This window comes from Dioscorea cayenensis, chromosome 15 (genome assembly GCF_009730915.1).
Source record: "Dioscorea cayenensis subsp. rotundata cultivar TDr96_F1 chromosome 15, TDr96_F1_v2_PseudoChromosome.rev07_lg8_w22 25.fasta, whole genome shotgun sequence".
NCBI lineage: Eukaryota > Viridiplantae > Streptophyta > Magnoliopsida > Dioscoreales > Dioscoreaceae > Dioscorea > Dioscorea cayenensis.
Window position 1 is genome coordinate 14,146,233 of NC_052485.1, and position 17,186 is coordinate 14,163,418.

Sequence of the window (17,186 nt, forward strand, 5' to 3'; positions counted from 1 at the left end):
AAAGTGGGGGACCAAAAGGGCTAAGTATACAGACTATTTAGTGTATTACAAATTTAGGGGTGCAATCGAGTCTAGCTGAGCCGAGACGAGATGAGTTTGGAAGTGTTCCAGCTCGGCTCGACAGAATTAGCTACAGGCTCAGCTCGATTGGAGCCCAAACTTGTAAGCTTGAGCTTGGCTCAAAATAGTAAAATTAAGCTCGAGCTCTGCTCAAAAGAAGCTCATTTATGATAAAAACAAGCCGAACTTGAGCTCGCTTCGAGCTTGGCTCTAAAGAAGTTTAAAAAAAATAATAAATCATAATGACTATTATTAAAAAAATATTTTTAATACATGAATCCATTCATACTTAAGAAAAAAAATGCACATTTAACAAACTCGTTTAGTAGGTTCGCCACTATTAGGTTCATCATTATTAGACTTGTTTAACATACTTATTAGTAGGCTCACGAGCAAACTCGTTTAGAAGGCTCATGAGCAAGCTTGTTGTAGGCTCACGAGCATTCTTGTTCATCAAGCTTTTGAGCAGACTCATGAGCCATAATGAGTAGCATGTCGCTCGAGCTCAACTCATTTACTTAATGAACAAATTTCTTTGAGCCAAGCTTTGAAATACTAAGGAGCAGCTTGGTTCATTTGCACCCCTAACTACAGTATACATCAATTATAAAGATATAGAGCCAATTTCATGTTTTTGGGGATATATGAGCAAGAGTTTCTCCTTTATTTATTTATTTATTTATTATTTTATTGTTTCCCATGTCCGCCATGAGCTCTCCATTGAGAACCATGACGGAGAGAGGAGGAAGGAGGAGCCTTCTCTTCAGCGAAAATCTCAAGCTTTCCCAGCTGGCGAGGTCCGGTAGGATCGAAGAAGCCATCAAGGTCTTCTCCTCCATGACCAATCGCAACACCGTCACCTGGAACTGTATGATCTCGGCCTACGCCAAAAATGGCAGAGTGAGTGAAGCTAGGACACTCTTTGATCGAATGCCATTCAAAAACCTTGTTTCCTGGAACACAATGATAGCTGGGTACTCTCATAATGGCTGCTCTAGTGAGGCCTATGAGTTGTTCGACAGAATGCCCAAGAGAGACCAGTTCTCTTGGACTTTGATGATTACTTGTTTTTCGCGCAATGGTGAGCTGGAGAAGGCCAGGAGGATCTTTGATGCGATTCCTGGACAGAAAAGTTCGGTTCTTTTTAATGCTATGATTTCAGGTTATGCAAAAAATCAGAGGTTTCATGATGCTGTTCAGTTGTTAAATGAAATGCCAATAAGAGACTTAGTTTCTTGGAACTCTGTGCTCGCTGGGTATACGCAGAATGAAGAGATGTTGACGGCGGTGAAATTTTTCAATGAGACGATGCCGGAGAAAGATGAATTTTCTTGGAATTTGATTGTGGATGGGTTTGTGAAAATTGGTGACTGGAAGTCTGCCTGGAAGTTCTTTGAGAGGATTCCGAACCCGAATGTAGTTTCGTGGGTGACAATGTTCAATGGGCTCGTGACAAGTGGGAGAATTGCTGAGGCTCGGAGATTGTTTGATCAAATGCCGGAAAGGAATGTGGTTTCTTGGAATGCAATGTTGTCGGGTTATGTGAAAAGTTTGCAAATTGATGATGCTCTCAAGATTTTCATGGAGATGCCAGAGAGGAACTCAGTGTCATGGACAGCAATGATTAATGGGTATGCTCGAATTGGCAAGCTCAAGGAAGCAAAGGAACTGCTGGATAAGATGTCTATCAAGAGTGTGGGTGCACAAACTGCCTTGATGTCTGGGTATATTCAGCACAATAGGATGGATGATGCTCGTAGAATCTTTGAAGAAATGCACACACGAGATGTTGTTTGTTGGAACACCATGATTGCTGGTTGTTGTCAATGCGGGAGAGTGGATGAAGCTAAAGAATTATTTAAACGAATGCCGAAAAAAGATATGGTCTCTTGGAACACTATGATCACAGGGTATGCTCAGGAAGGACAAATTGATGAAGCACTAAGAACGTTTCAAGAAATGGGCGATAAAAATACTGTCTCTTGGAACTCCATTATATCTGCCTTAACTCAAAATGGGTTCTATGTCGAGGCACTTCAATATATAATGTGGATGAGGAGGGAAGGAAAGAAACCAGACTGGTCTACGTTTGCTTGTGCCCTGAGTGCATGTGCACATCTTGCTGCCTATCAAGCGGGTAAGCAACTGCATCCTATCCTCCTGAAGAGTGGTTATGTTGATAACCTTTTTGCTGGCAATGCCTTGATCAGTATGTATGCAAGGTGTGGAAGAATTTCAAGAGCGAAACAAGTTTTTGATGAATTGGAAGCTGTGGATCTTGTATCATGGAATTCTTTAATTGCTGGTTATGCTCTCAGTGGTAATGGGACTGAGGCGATTTCGCTACTTAGGACGATGGAGAGGAGCGGAATAAAACCGGATGAGGTCACCTTTGTTGGTGTTTTATCGGCATGTAGTCATTCGGGGTTGATTAACGAAGGATTAGATTTGTTCAAGTCTATGAGCAAGGACTATGCAGTTAAACCTGCTGCAGAACACTTTGCCTGCATTGTTGATTTGCTTGGTCGAGCGGGAAGGTTAGAAGAAGCTTATGAACTCGTAGTGGGAATGCAGGTAGAGGAAAATGCTGGTGTATGGGGAGCCTTGTTAGGAGCATGTAGAATATATAGGAACGCAGGACTCGCAAACATAGCTGCTGAGAAGCTGTGTGAATTCGAACCTTGTAAGTCTTCCAATTATGTCTTGTTATCAAACATACATGCAGATGCAGGTAGATGGGATGAAGTTGAGAGAATGAGGGTGTTGATGAAAGAGAGAGGAGTGAAGAAGCAAGCTGGGTGCAGTTGGGTGGAGATCAAGAATAAGTTCTGCGAATTCTTTTCTGATGATCCAAAACAACCGGGGACAGCAGAAATCTGTCTTGTTTTGGAGACATTGACTGCACAAATGAGGAACACTGGTCCCGTGCTTGGTCTTTCTGCATTAGATTGTGGGTAACTGTCTTGTCAGAGCTGATGACACTCTGTATCTGATTGAATGGAGAGCAAGAAACAAGAATTCTAGAGAAAATTCTATCAAGCAGAGGCACTTTGGAAACATGTTTCTCAAATGCAGTGTTACGAGCCATTCACAGATACACCACGTGGGATTGGTCCTCGTCAACTGCTCCTTCCCGTCATACACTACTGAAAGCTATTAGCTCTTATTGATGCTCCTAATCTCCAATGGTCCCAACAACAGAAGGTTTGTCTCAAGACTCTCAACTTTTTAGTGGCAATTTGATTATTGTGTTTTTTATGATTCCTTTTATCTTGTCTCTCATTATCTTTTCTCTTTGCACTCCCATATTAATGTTTGACTTTGTCATTGACCATGAGTGGAGTTCCATTAGTTATTATTGTCATACAATGCCTAGATGGATCATTGATTGAATAAATTTATAGCAATGTGAAACACTGAAACCTTGAAGAGCAAAGTACCATATATCAGACATAGATAGGCATAAAAATGTTCAATAGATAATGGGCCATAGAACAAGAGTAGTTGTCCCAGATTGATGGGATGGGAGTTGTTTTCCAACCCACATAAGCATCGAACCTAGTGGTGAGCTTTAGAAGTCTTGTCCACCACAATGCATGCCATTGCACGGCCCCGCCACAACTCACCTTCTGAGAAAGAAGGAACACCATTACACCAAACCTCAGTACAAACTTCAGTCCTACTTCTCTGATAGTCACAATAATTGGAGCTCAAACCTCAGTACAAACTTCTTGAACACATACATTTTACTGAGCAACAGCATTGATGCTTTCAATGTATGTACAGATGCTGACACTTTAAAGGTTGTATAAGCACTGTTCCTCTAAAGAGAAACACCCGCATTGTTTTTCCACGCAAGAAGGCTCTATAAAAGGCATATGATAATGTCTGGTTCTCCCACATCACAAGCAAACAATGGCGACCACCAATGTTGTGGTGCATGACTTGGAAGCAGGACAGCCGAACCAAGCCAAAGATCGTAAGAAGTTCCACAGAATGGCTTTCAAGGTTGCAATGACTGTGCTATCCATTGCTTCAGGAGGAATCTTTAATTCTCCGTTGGCGTATCTGCGGAAAAGTTCTCACAAAGTGCTTGTTGTGTTGTATGTTGTTGTGATGCTACTGAGTTTTGCTCTTGGATTGGCTCTGATGCTGCTGTCGGTGCCAGGTTGTAGAGTGACCGTGCCGGCTTCAATGGCTAGGAAGGTTATGTGGATTAGTCTTGCAACAATGCATATTGGTGTTGGCATTGGAGCTTGTCTTGCACTTAAGGAAGTTTAGAATTTAAGTTATTTTGGAGAATTAAGAGGTTGTACTCCCAGTAGATGTAGCTTTTCTAGTGTCTCAGTTTGATGGAATAAATTGGTTTGATGCCAATGAAATCAAGCAAGTTTGGTAGCAGTGCTTTTTGTTTTCTTCTGATAAACTACAGAAGATTCGGAATAATTTTTGTAGTTTTTGTGCTTGTCCTTTTGTGTTCTGCCAAGTGGGACTCTTCTTTATTTTTATTGGTCTGTCTTCTACGGTTTTTTTATTGCATATGTATAGCTTATTTATTTGTTTGTTCATTTATTAGTATTGTTAGATTATGTTTTGTGGTCGAATATTTTTTTTATAGTTTAGTGCTATTTTTATATAAAAATAATTTTTATATTTAATAATAATATTATTATTAGAAAATTGCTTTATCTTCATATTTATAATTCGTGTTGCATGGCTATGCAAGAAGAGTTAAGTAGTGGTTAGATCATGATTTAATAGCTGCTATTTATAGGAACATGTAAAATTATTGTTATTTATTATGTTTCAATATTATTAAGAGATGCTAAGTATTATACTGTGCAAAAATTAATAATGACTGTTATATATAAATCTATTCGCCGTGTGAAATGTCCCTAAATTTCAAATATAACGATGGTTTCCTAAGATTTAATTAAATAAATATGGTTCAAAATTTTTGACAATAAAAAATAATAATATAATCATATATTTTTAAGTTGAATGTTAAAAAGATAAAAATAAAAAATAATAAAATATTAAAGGGAAATATTTTTTTTTTCATTTTTTTGATAAATGCGATATGTGCTATTAGTCAGGGGTATCTACGGGGCGGAAAGTGATGATCCACCCCCATGCTCTTATTTTCGGGAAGTGGGGCTTAGGTTATAAATTTGAACTTACACCAGAGATTCGTTATTACCACATTACACTTGAATGATTTAAATACAAGGTAATTAAAAGCTTCTACTATCACTTTATGTAAGTGGGGCTTTATTGATGAGCTACGAACCCATTAGCATCAAATTATAATTGTTTGTATGATAAATGCCTAAATAAACACTTGTAATAATTATTTAAAAAAAATCTTTTCTGAATAAGAATAATTTTATTAATATTAAAAATTATAAGAAAAATATAATTTTATTTTTATTTACATTTAATTTTAATTACTATTAGGCAAATCAAAGTTTAATAAGTTTAAAGAAAAAAATATCTTGCAACAAAGTTCATTTTTGCAAGGATTTAAAAACCGGACCGGTCGACGAACTGGTTGGCCAACCGGTTCGCGGTTCAACCGGTCCAACCGGTTCGACCGGCCGGTTCAATGCTTTCTATTTTTAAATTTTTTTTAAAATAAATAAATTTTAAAAAATAATAATAAAATTTCATAAAATTATAAAAAAAATCCAGAAAAATGGGGGAAAATAGAAATTTAATAAATATAACTATGAAATTAAAATTTTATTTCTTTTACTAGCTCACAAGTCACAAATCACAAGTCCTCCATGAATTTTATTTTTAAAATATAAGTATATAACTACAAGTCTACACTCTATAAAACTCAAGACAAGACTACATTAAAATACAAGACCAACAAGTAACAAACAAGCCCACCACTACCACAAGGCACAAGCTTGAAGAATTCACAACTTTCACTTCTATATAAAATTTAATTTCTCAACATGAACATACATAGTTATATACAAAAATACTACAAATCTACAAAGTACAAATAACAAAGCACCAAACAAGTCCACAAGTATCAATTGATTCAATTCACAACTTCAACATAATAAAATTCAAATTTTCCAATATTAATACAACAAATTTTCTAATATTAATATAACATGAACCACCAAATAAATTCAAAGTTCAATTTTTTTTTTAAAAAAAACGGTCGGTCCGGTTGAACTGGTTCACCGGTTCCCGGTCCGACAACGGTTCATAGCCGGTTCAATTAGAACCCGGTTCAATATATATAAATGAACCGGACTGGTGGCCGGTTCCCGGTTCAACCGGTTCAACCGGCCGATTCCCGGTTCAACCGGTTCAACCGGCCGGTCCGGTCCGGTTTTTAAATCCTTGCATTTTTGAAAGATTTCTAAATCTTACTATTTTATTCATCAACCAAACATCCTTGACTTTATACATATATTTGGAGGCACGTTTTTTATCTACATTTTTAAATTTAAAATTTATGGATGTTTTAATAATAATCAATTTTGTATTTAATAGTTATTATCAATTTATATATAATATTAAATAATATTAAATAATATTGAGCAATAATCATATACAATAGATAATAATAATTTTTTATAATTTTATATAAATAATATTTATTGGATGATGATGATGTAACAGCCATCTTTAAAAAACCAGCGGCCCCAAATACTTTCTTAGATCAAGTTTATTCATATATATATATATAAAATATTATCTGAGGGATATGCACATAATTCCAAGCTTTGATATGGGGTTTAATATAAAGGTGCCTATCAATTTAAAAAAAAAAATCAAGTAAGTGTGCTATTGACTTTGGCAAGTCGTTGGAGTGATAAGTGCAAAAGTAAATACTTTTAGTCTGCTTTCATGAACACTGTGATCCAACAGTTATTGGCAGTGTAAAGATCTTTTTTACTTTATTTATTCAGTGGTAGCATGACATGGCATGACGTAATTCACGTGACATCACTCATTATTTTTTATAAAAATTAATAATGATATTATATATATTGGAAAAATTATTTTAACCCTTGAAAGTTATAAAATTCCCAAACAGTCCTTCTAATTTTTGAATTTTCCAAACAATCTCTTTTTTTTTAGAACATTTTCTTTTCCGTCACTCCAGCTCACTCCATAAGTTTATTATATCTTACAACATATACTTTCCGCTTAATAATTCTAATTTTTGTTTAATATTACATGTTTACGTGTAATCACATAAATTTTCACTTAATACGTTACTTTTTGGTTTAATATTTGTTTTTTAAGATAATATCTGGTATTCTCGTTTAATATTATGTATTTCTGTTTAAAAAATTGAGGGTCATTCCTGTCAATTTCAGTAATTTTTATGTTAACATTATTAAAAATTAAGCTGTGAAAAAAAAACCATTTTGGAATATTCAAATTTGGGAAAGATAAAGGTGCATAAAAGAAAGTTCTAATGGGTTTTGACAATTACCAATATAAAAAATTGCAATCCACTGCATTTTCATTTTGATTAGTCCTAAAATTTTTTAATCACTGAATAATTGTTTTATCATTGACCATATATTACATTTTACATTTTGAATTAGAAGTGTGAAAAATAATTTATATGAGTTTTATATAATAGAAATAACTAGAATTATTTACGAAAATTGATGGCACTTAATATATATATATATATATATATATATATTTGAATAGCTTATAAGAGAATGTTTTTAGATAAGCTATCTAAAAAAGTCTTTAAAATACCGGTCCTCATATAAATATATATGAGGACCGGTATTTTAAAGACTTTTTTAGATAGCTTATTTAAAAATGTCCTCTTATAAGCTATTGGATTTGAATTTAAGTTAATATCATCCATTTTAGTAAATAGTCTATATAAATAACAGTACTATATAGGGGATGAACAGTACTCTTATGAACATAGTATATGAATATAGTATAGTAAAAAAATGGGATAAACAATGTCACAAACATTTGACCTTGACTGTAACAATAAAAAATTAAATCCCAAAAATCCAGATGACCAATCACTTTTAATATATATATTTTAAGTGATTGTTATATGCCCATATATATTGGGCCCATTTTAGATTTTCAAAACATTCATATATAGTTTAGTACTACATTGTCTATTTACAAGATTTCACCCACTTTATATATACCACTATTCATTAGCCTTCATCATTGGTTTTATGGTAATGCCCTCTTATATGGAGGCAAAATTCTGATTTCTGAACTCATGTGTCCGAATGCACCGATTTTCTAGTTTTTGGGAATTTTTTTAAAAATTTAATTATTTTGCCGCCCCCGTAGAGTAACGAATTTTATCATTTAATCTTATTTTTTGGTATCTCCTGGCCTCTTCCCCAACGCCTTCTCCCAAACTTATGTGTGTCTTCCCAAACTTATTTGGTCTTCCTGATCCCACAATTTCTCAACAGATCTCAGTTTCAATTTTACTGTTTTACGTCCAGAAAACATAGTTTGTTTTAAAATATTTTTCAAATTTTCATTTTTTATAATTTTTGCACTTTGGATTTCTGTTGCATTTTTTGTATTTATTTTATTTATTTACAAATAGTCAAAGGGACATTTACACATTTTTTTCAAACTTGTTAATAAAAGCAGAAGTTAGCAACGGAAGCACACATGCATTTATTCCTTTAAAATAATTTATAAATAATCTAGTAAATAATTTAAAAATATAAAAGAAAATTTTTCATCACAATTTTAGTCTACCTACAACATTACTTACCAATAATAACAGAAAGTTGTTCAACGTGATCTATTTTGGCTATAAATATTAATTAATTTTAAATACATTTAATTAAAGCACAAATTATAAATTTAAATTTGAAAAATATAAATAAACATCTTTATGATATAAAGATTGGTAATTTAATTTCTTTTCAAATAAGTGAAAGAATATCTAAAAGTATTTCTATACAAGTAATGGTATATTTACATACGAAGTTGTTAAGTTGGTATCCACGTAATCATCTATGCTATTTTTTTTTTCATAAACTCCAAATTCAAACCATATAAATCATAAGTTTTAAAAACTATAAAAGATTATAAAACTTAAATCTAAAACCTTAACATTTTAAATTAAAATATTATTACACCATATACACAAAATTTGAAAATCCTAAATCTTTAATGTAAACCCAAAACTTTAGAAGATTAAGAAAAACTAATAGAGAGATTAGGAAATAGAAACAATGGTGTGATGCTGATATAGATGCCAAATTTGGTATTTACATCATTAAGAACAATTATTACAGGTGTATATTATATAAAAATATCAAAAATATAATTTTAAATAGATTAAAACAGATAAAGACATTTGGAAATAGAAACAATGGTGTGATACTGATATGGATACCAACTTGGCATCCACGTCATTGAAAACAATTATTACGGATGTATATTATATGGAAATATCAAAAATATTATTTTAAATAAATTAAAGCAGATAATTTTTTATTATTACAATTTCTAAGTAAAATACAAAACATAAATACATACTTAAGTCGAGCAGTATATTATTCAACACACAAACTCAAGATTGGCACTTCAAGACATACATACAGTAACATACCTATACTAACATGACCAGTTTATAATTTTTAATAAATAGAGAAACAAAACATTGGTGAACAAATGAGCGGATCTAGAGGGGGGCAAAGGGGTGCTCAAGCACCCTCTTGCCCAAGAATATAATATATATATATATATATATATATATTTATTAAAATATTAATAAGTATAATTTATATGGACACTCTTTATCTTTATTTTCAAGATTCTACCACCACAATATTTAAAATAAATTAAATGAAAATAATAAAATTATTATATTAAATTAAATTGATGTTGTGATAATAATAAATAATATCGCTAGCCAAAATAGATCTTCAAATATTTTTGTTTTTAAATTTTATATTTAGATATATTTTTTACTTAACTTATTAATACATAATTATAATTTTTTAGGATATTAATATAAATAATAATAATAAATAATAAATAATAAATAATAATAATAATAATAATAATAATAATAAAACTCTAAAAAAAATTGCAATTGCTATCTTAAAATCTCTAAAAAAAAATTATTGCATGAATTGTGTTGATTGATGAGTTTTTTTTTTCTTTGCTCAATCTATTCCAAGTATATTTTATCTTTCATTATAGAGACTTATTATATTTTTTTAATTTGTTTCATAACTAATTTAATTTTTGTGTGATTATTTGTTATGGAAATTTATTTGATATTCATTAAATCTTTGTTTGATTATTTATTATGAAAATTATCGTGAAAATTGTTAGATATTTGTTGTGATTAATTGATTATTTGTTAGATTATATTTTAAATAATTGTTGTAATTAATAATTGAATTTGTTTTAAAAAAAAAAGTTTTTTTTCCAATTGTATTATTTTTTTATTAGTGTTTAATAGTTAGTTGACTTATTTGCTAATTATGTAATTATTTACACATAAACCAAAATTATTGGATGAATGTATATTTTATATTTTTGAAATATTGATTATTATCCTCTCAAATTTGAATTAATCAAATTATTTAATATTTATAATTTTTTATAAAATTTGAATTCAACACCCTCTAAATTTTGTCTCTAATTCCGCCGGTGAACACATATCAGATCATTCATAGATGAGACTTAAATCAACATTTTTAAATAAATAATAATAATAAAAAAAAGAAACATGAATGAGCTAGTGACCATTCATTATCAAAACTCAAATGACCATAACTAAGTGAGACCCACATAGCCTTTCACAGACAATGTCAGCTCTTTTGCAATGATTATCACTGTCACACGCTTGCCCAGAAGAGTTGTTAATTGTGAGGACCCATTTGTTAAAAATAATGAGATGGATTGATCTTTGAGAAAAACAGTGTGAAAGCCATTGCCGAGATGGAGAAAAAGAAGCAATCCGGATTGAACTTAGAGGGAAAACATAGAGAAGAGATTCAAAATTCTTATCATAGAAAACCGAATTTTTGCGATATAAACTGCAGCTTGGTTATCACATTTGAGCGGAATTGGAGTAACATTGGTCACAGTTAACTCATGAAGTAACCTTGTTAACCAGGCCAGCTCAGCACATGTTCTTCTCATTGAACCGTACTCTGCTTCAGCTGAGGAAAGTGCAATTGCATTTTAGTTTTAAGATTTCCAAGAGAGAGGGTTGTTCCCAAAAGATAAAGAATCCATTAACAGATAACCTGGTGTTGGGGGTAAGGAGGCCAATCAGAAACACAGTAAGCAGTGAGATTGTAATCTTGTTCTGCACTCATAAGCATCCCTTGTGTCGGATTGAATTTCATGTGACTAAGTGTGTTCTTTACTGCTTCTACGTGAGTTTCGCTTGGTGAAGCCTTGAATTGACTCAAGTAATTTAATTTCCCAACTAAACATCTATAAGATGCAGGACCATTAGTAAGTGGACCATCCTCCATATTTAGTTTAATCCACTTGAATTGAGCGTCAAGGAAGTGTTTCATTGATTGAATTTCTTCTCTATCTATACTTGTGACAAGTATGTCATCCACAGACATTGCCAAAAATACGACCAAATCTCTTGCTGTCTTAGATTGCAAAAAATAGTCATTATTTGAACTTTGATACCCCTGGATTTTAAGGTTTAAGGGACATATAATGATTTTTTTCAACTTGCAAACATGGCTTGAATTTGTTGTAGATAGTCCTTGTGAAACTTTCATATAAATCTATGCATGTAGATCTCTTTATAAGAAAGTATTATTCACATCAAGTTGGAACAATAGCCATTTCTTCTTAATTGCCACAACTATATATAGGATTGTATATAATCACTTAAGATCTTCCAAAGTGTTCTTTTTTTATTTTTAGTAAAGTGGACAAGCATCTGAATTGTCAGAGAGAGGGTTGATTACTTGACCTCTTAACAAGGAAAAAAGTGACCATTTTTCTATTATAAAAATATTCTTGGCGTTGACATATTTTAAGAATAATTATATATGATATTTATGTAAACATGATTATATTTATTATAGGCATTATTGTCTAAAATATTCCTCACTTTAATTAGCCTTCTTTCCTTGTATAATTAGTTCTAAGTTTATATTTTATTGTCTATGTAAACATATAAACACTTTATAAATAAAATACAATGTATAAAAAAATATTCATATTACAATTTGGTATTTAGGACTAAAAACCCTAGTTTTTTTTCTTAGTTGTGACTTTACACTGCTCGCTGTTGTTGCTGCTTGATGGATGCTGTCTCCGTCCTTCTCAAGTTCTGCTTCACTCCCAGCTCCATCTCTATGGGCTCATAACCCCACGTGCAGACTATCCTCATTGAAGCCACCAATGAAAATCAGAAGATGGTAGAAACACAGTTTATCTTGTTTGAGGCTGTGATGAGTATGTAAATGTGTAGGATGGAAGCAATTAAAAAAAAAAAAATTAGTATTCCAAGTATTAGTGCAGCGCTGTCTTTTAATAGAAATGGTTGTTTGCTCGCTGTTGTATCTAGTTACACATTTGAAAACAAAATACCCCATGAACCTGATGCCATCTTTTTGCTAGAGCCAAGCTTCTTTTTGATGAGATGGTAACAAAGAATGTAATCCCATTGAAAGTGGTTCTCCATGTTTTGTTAGAATCTTTGTATTCACTGGGTAAGTTTAATGTTGCTTGGCTCTTGTTAGACAAAGCTAGAATTGTTGAACAAAATTATGGAACAGAATGGTTGCATGGTTGATAATGCTAAAAGAGGGATGGAAACCAATTTATGAATGAGTTGCTATTGTATGAACGAGAATGGTTGCCATATATGTGCCAAGATCGGAGAATATAATCTGGCTTTGTGATTAAAATTCAGAAGCTGATGGATAGTGATACTAAATGTAATGCATATGTGCATTTTTTATGTCTTATGCCAAAAAAGTTAATTCAAAATAGTTAAGGAACATGCCCCGGCGAGCTGGCGGCCGGCGGCCATTGTTTATGCATGCATAGGGAATTAAGAATGTGATATATATAGATATAGCCAAGACACTCAATATGATGGCTAACACCTAAGAACAACCACTAACGAGCATGCATATTCATGTTGATGTTTGATGGCAATGATGATGTTAATGATGATGGTGATAGTTCTTAAAAAAGAGACGTGAATACAAATTCACAGGCATGCATGTGTATGAGATAAAAAATAATAATAATATAGAATGAATGAGAAAAACATGCACATGTGTAAAAAAAATAAAAAAAATAAAAAAATAAAAAAATAAAAAAAAATAAAAAAAATAAAAAAATAAAAAAAATAAAAAAAATAAAATTAAATAAAAAGAAGTCATGAGAAGCATGCAAAACAAAAAAAATAGTAATAAAAAAATGAATGAAAATGATGAGAAGCACATGGGCCCTCATTATATCAAGAGATCGTCCTGCAATGTGGAAGTATTTGTTGTAGCTCATCTCAAGCTTTTAATTAGGAGTTAAATCAATTCCTCAATATTTATGTTATGGTTGTTTCTTCTGTAATTATTCAGACATCAAGCTTTTGGCTGGTAGAAAAATACATATAAATAAAAAAAAGAAATGAGAAGCATGCGTCAAGCCCACTATGAAAAAGACCCACATGCAAGTGAATGAAAAACAGGCATATTCATATACATGTTTAAAAATAATAAATAATAATAATAAAAAGAAGCGCTTACTGTGATGAGATATGCATGGGAAGATATAAAAAAAAATTATCATTATATGCATGCACATATGCATGGCAATATATATATATATATATATATATAATGAAAAAAATGATGATGAAGCATGCATACGTGTATGACAAAAAAAATTTAATTAATTAATTAAATAAATAAAAGAAGCATGCATCGTGGCATGAAGAAATAAAAAATAATATAAAAAAAATTGAATGAGAGACATGCATGCATACTTGCATAAAATAAAAAGCATGAAGTAATAAGCATGGATATACTCACATGGGGCCCACCTTGAAGAAATATATATGGGAAGATTAAAACAAAATATTATTATATGCATGAATGGAAAAAATGATGATAATAAAAAATGAGAAGTATAATAAAAAGTGAGGAGCATGTCATGCATACATATGGGCATGATATAAAAAAAATAATAATAAAATAAAATAATAAAAATAAAAATAAAGAGAAAAAAATTCATTATATACATGCACACGTGCATGAGATAAAAGTTGAGAAAGCATGAAAAAATAATGAAATAAAAAATGGGAAGTGTGCATGCTATATGCTCATATGCCCTCTAATAAATAAATAAATAAATAAATAGAGCCCACTATGATAAGTGTGGATTAAAATAAATAAAAATAAAAATAAATTAAAAAAAAATCTGAAAAATGATATGCCAGCAAAATGGATAGCAGAGGAAACATGCATTGTATGCATGGAAAAAAAAACTTAATTATCCTGAGGCAACCAAAAAATGAATAAATAAATAAAATAGTAAATGCTAATTTCGAAGCAGCAACAAGGGTGCTTATCTAGAAATGATATGCAAGCAAATGAATAGCAGAGAAATATGCACCACTAATCTTAAAGCAAAGATAAGGGTGCTCATCTCAATGTGGTGGCTAAATTTGTCTCAAAGCAATAATGAGACATAAAGAAAAGAAGGCGACAACAAGACATGCAGTGTAGTAACAAGACACAGGCAGCGGTGATTTGTTTCAAAACGGCAACAAATATTATGAAGTCATGAAATACTTATTTGAAGACTGCAATGAGGCACGCAAAGCGGTGACAAGGCACAGGCAGTGACAACGATATATGATATATATATCTATATTTATAAAAAGAAAGTCATATATTGACATATATATGATGTACTGAATATATGTAATAAAATAATAAAATTTATAATTCATAATTTTTTTGTCCCTTTACTTGTACTTTTGCCCTTAATCGGAGGTTCCTAAGATTCTAATCTGGGGTAATTAATAGTAGAGGCTTGCCTCTATTAGGAATGGATGAACTCACAAAACAAGTATGATATTTGTGTTTCGATATATCATCTGGTGTCTTCTTCATGATGCCAGACGCATATTTTTGATCCCACACACATTTATTCACAAATACCCAAAGTAGCATCGAAACACAATAAATAAAAGCTAAAAGATAAGTTAAATATATAAAAGAGATATGTAAAATGGTTATATGAAATGCACTCATCAGGATTTACAAGTCTAGAGCTAAGTTAGTTGTGGCAACTTTGGAGATCTAATATATGTGAGTTAGATAGTAAATTTTCAATCTATGAGAGTGCCTTAACATTATAAGTACTCATAAAATAAAATAAATCATCTATGGCCATTGACAGGACCTGTGGATTAAGGTCTATATATACAGCAAGTGCAAGGGTCGTCAAGCAATACCTCGTGGGTGAGCACGAGGGTCGTATTCCTCAAGAAACGGTGAGTGGCTCATATTACTTCATTTCCGCTTAATCAATAGCCTGAATGTGTATGGTGTCACTACAAGAAAAACATATTTTTGCGACGAATGTTTTTGCGATGGCTTAAAATGTCATCACAAAATAAGTTTTTTGCGACCATTTAAAATCCTTGTCGCAAAAGAATAATTTTTTGCAACCAACACAAACATCCGTCACAAAAACTATAAGTTTTTGCGACCAACACATGCACTCATTGCAAAAACCATCACTATTTGCGACCAAGACAAATATTTGTCGCAAAAACTATAAGCTTTTGTGACCAATTCATACATCCGTTGCTAAAACTATGGCCTTTTGCGACAACCAACTATAGCCGTCGCAAACACTATTAGCTTTTGCTACCAACACAAATAAAGTCGCAAAAACTACATCTCTTTGCGACCAATACAAATACTCATCGGAAAAAGTTTTGGGTTTTTGCTACCAAAACAAATGTCGTCGCAAAAAATATGAGGTTTGTGTGAAAAATTGTGGGCTTTTATAACCAAATTGCATTTTGTTGCAAATACTCTCTCAAATTTTGTAAAAATAGAAATTAATTAGTTTTTGGGAAATTTTTTTTGCCCCAATATATATTAGTGAAAAATGATTTGATTTTGATTAATAAATACTATAACAATAATCTTTTAAAATTAATATTAATTAATAAATATTTAGTATTGGCTTTTTTTTTTCATAATTTGAATATGTTAATAAACATTATAATTTAAAAACTGTTGCTTTAAAGATAAAATCTCTAATTAGATGTCTAATTAGTAAACATTATTTTTAATTTCCTCGTCACAAGGCTTTTTAAGTTTTCTATAATGATAGATCAGATAGAGAGCTCTTCATCCTCTCCTTCTTTGTCAACTTCTCTGTCATCAATCTCTTTTTCCCCTTCTCTCCAAACCCTAACCCTAACCCCTAATCCATCTCCTCTTCCAACCCACATCCCTGCCTCGTCGCCATTGGAGGTCTCCATGGCGACCTTCCCAAATCCCTTGCCGCTCTCTCTCTTGGTAGCCTCATTGACTCCACCTGCCGCTAGACTAGTGGCCACATCGTCGCCGTACTCCTCAATGACTTGCTTGACCGTGGTGGCGACGAGCTCCGTCTCATACACCTCCTCCATTGTCTCTCCATCGAAGTCTCTCGCTCTAGCGGTGCCATTCACTCCGTTCTCGGTCATGACCACAAGGTCATGAACATCGACGGAGATTTCCGCTATGTCATAAGGGAAGGCCTCGACGAATTCCGGCGCTGGGCGATCTGGTTCGGCGCTGGCCTCTAATTGTGCAGCCATGAACCAAAATTAGTGGCATTAAGAGAGAGAGAGATGATGGTAAAAAGTTGAAATTCTAAACCTATGGATTGCGATATTTGGCCGTATTTTCTCTTATATGGTTGAATCTACTCTCTAAAATTTGGGAATTTTTCTGTTTTTAAAGTAATATCAAAATTTTTGTTCTTGATTTTCAAGATCATTCTGGTGATGATTAGAGAAATAAAGGTATGTTTTTTCTAATTATTGCTATGTTGTTGTTGTTGGTTGAATTTACTCTTTGAAATTTGGGAAATTTTCTGTTTTTAAAGTAATATCAAAATTT

At 32.1% G+C, this 17,186-nt stretch overlaps 1 protein-coding gene across 1 annotated transcript; it reads left to right on the forward strand.

The window, feature by feature from the left end:
* The first annotated feature begins 751 nt into the window (after positions 1-751).
* LOC120276741 (pentatricopeptide repeat-containing protein At4g02750-like) lies at positions 752-3,933 on the forward strand. The gene is made up of 2 exons (XM_039283422.1): positions 752-3,264; positions 3,847-3,933. Exon 1 carries the CDS (start codon positions 760-762, stop codon positions 3,016-3,018), a length of 2,259 nt encoding a protein of 752 aa, XP_039139356.1. The 5' UTR covers positions 752-759; the 3' UTR covers positions 3,019-3,264; positions 3,847-3,933.
* Positions 3,934-17,186: the final 13,253 nt, after the last annotated feature.

Coding starts and splice junctions, on each gene's coding strand:
- LOC120276741 (XM_039283422.1), top strand. CDS start 760: ATGTCCGCCATGAGCTCTCCATTGAGAACCATGACGGAGAGAGGAGGA.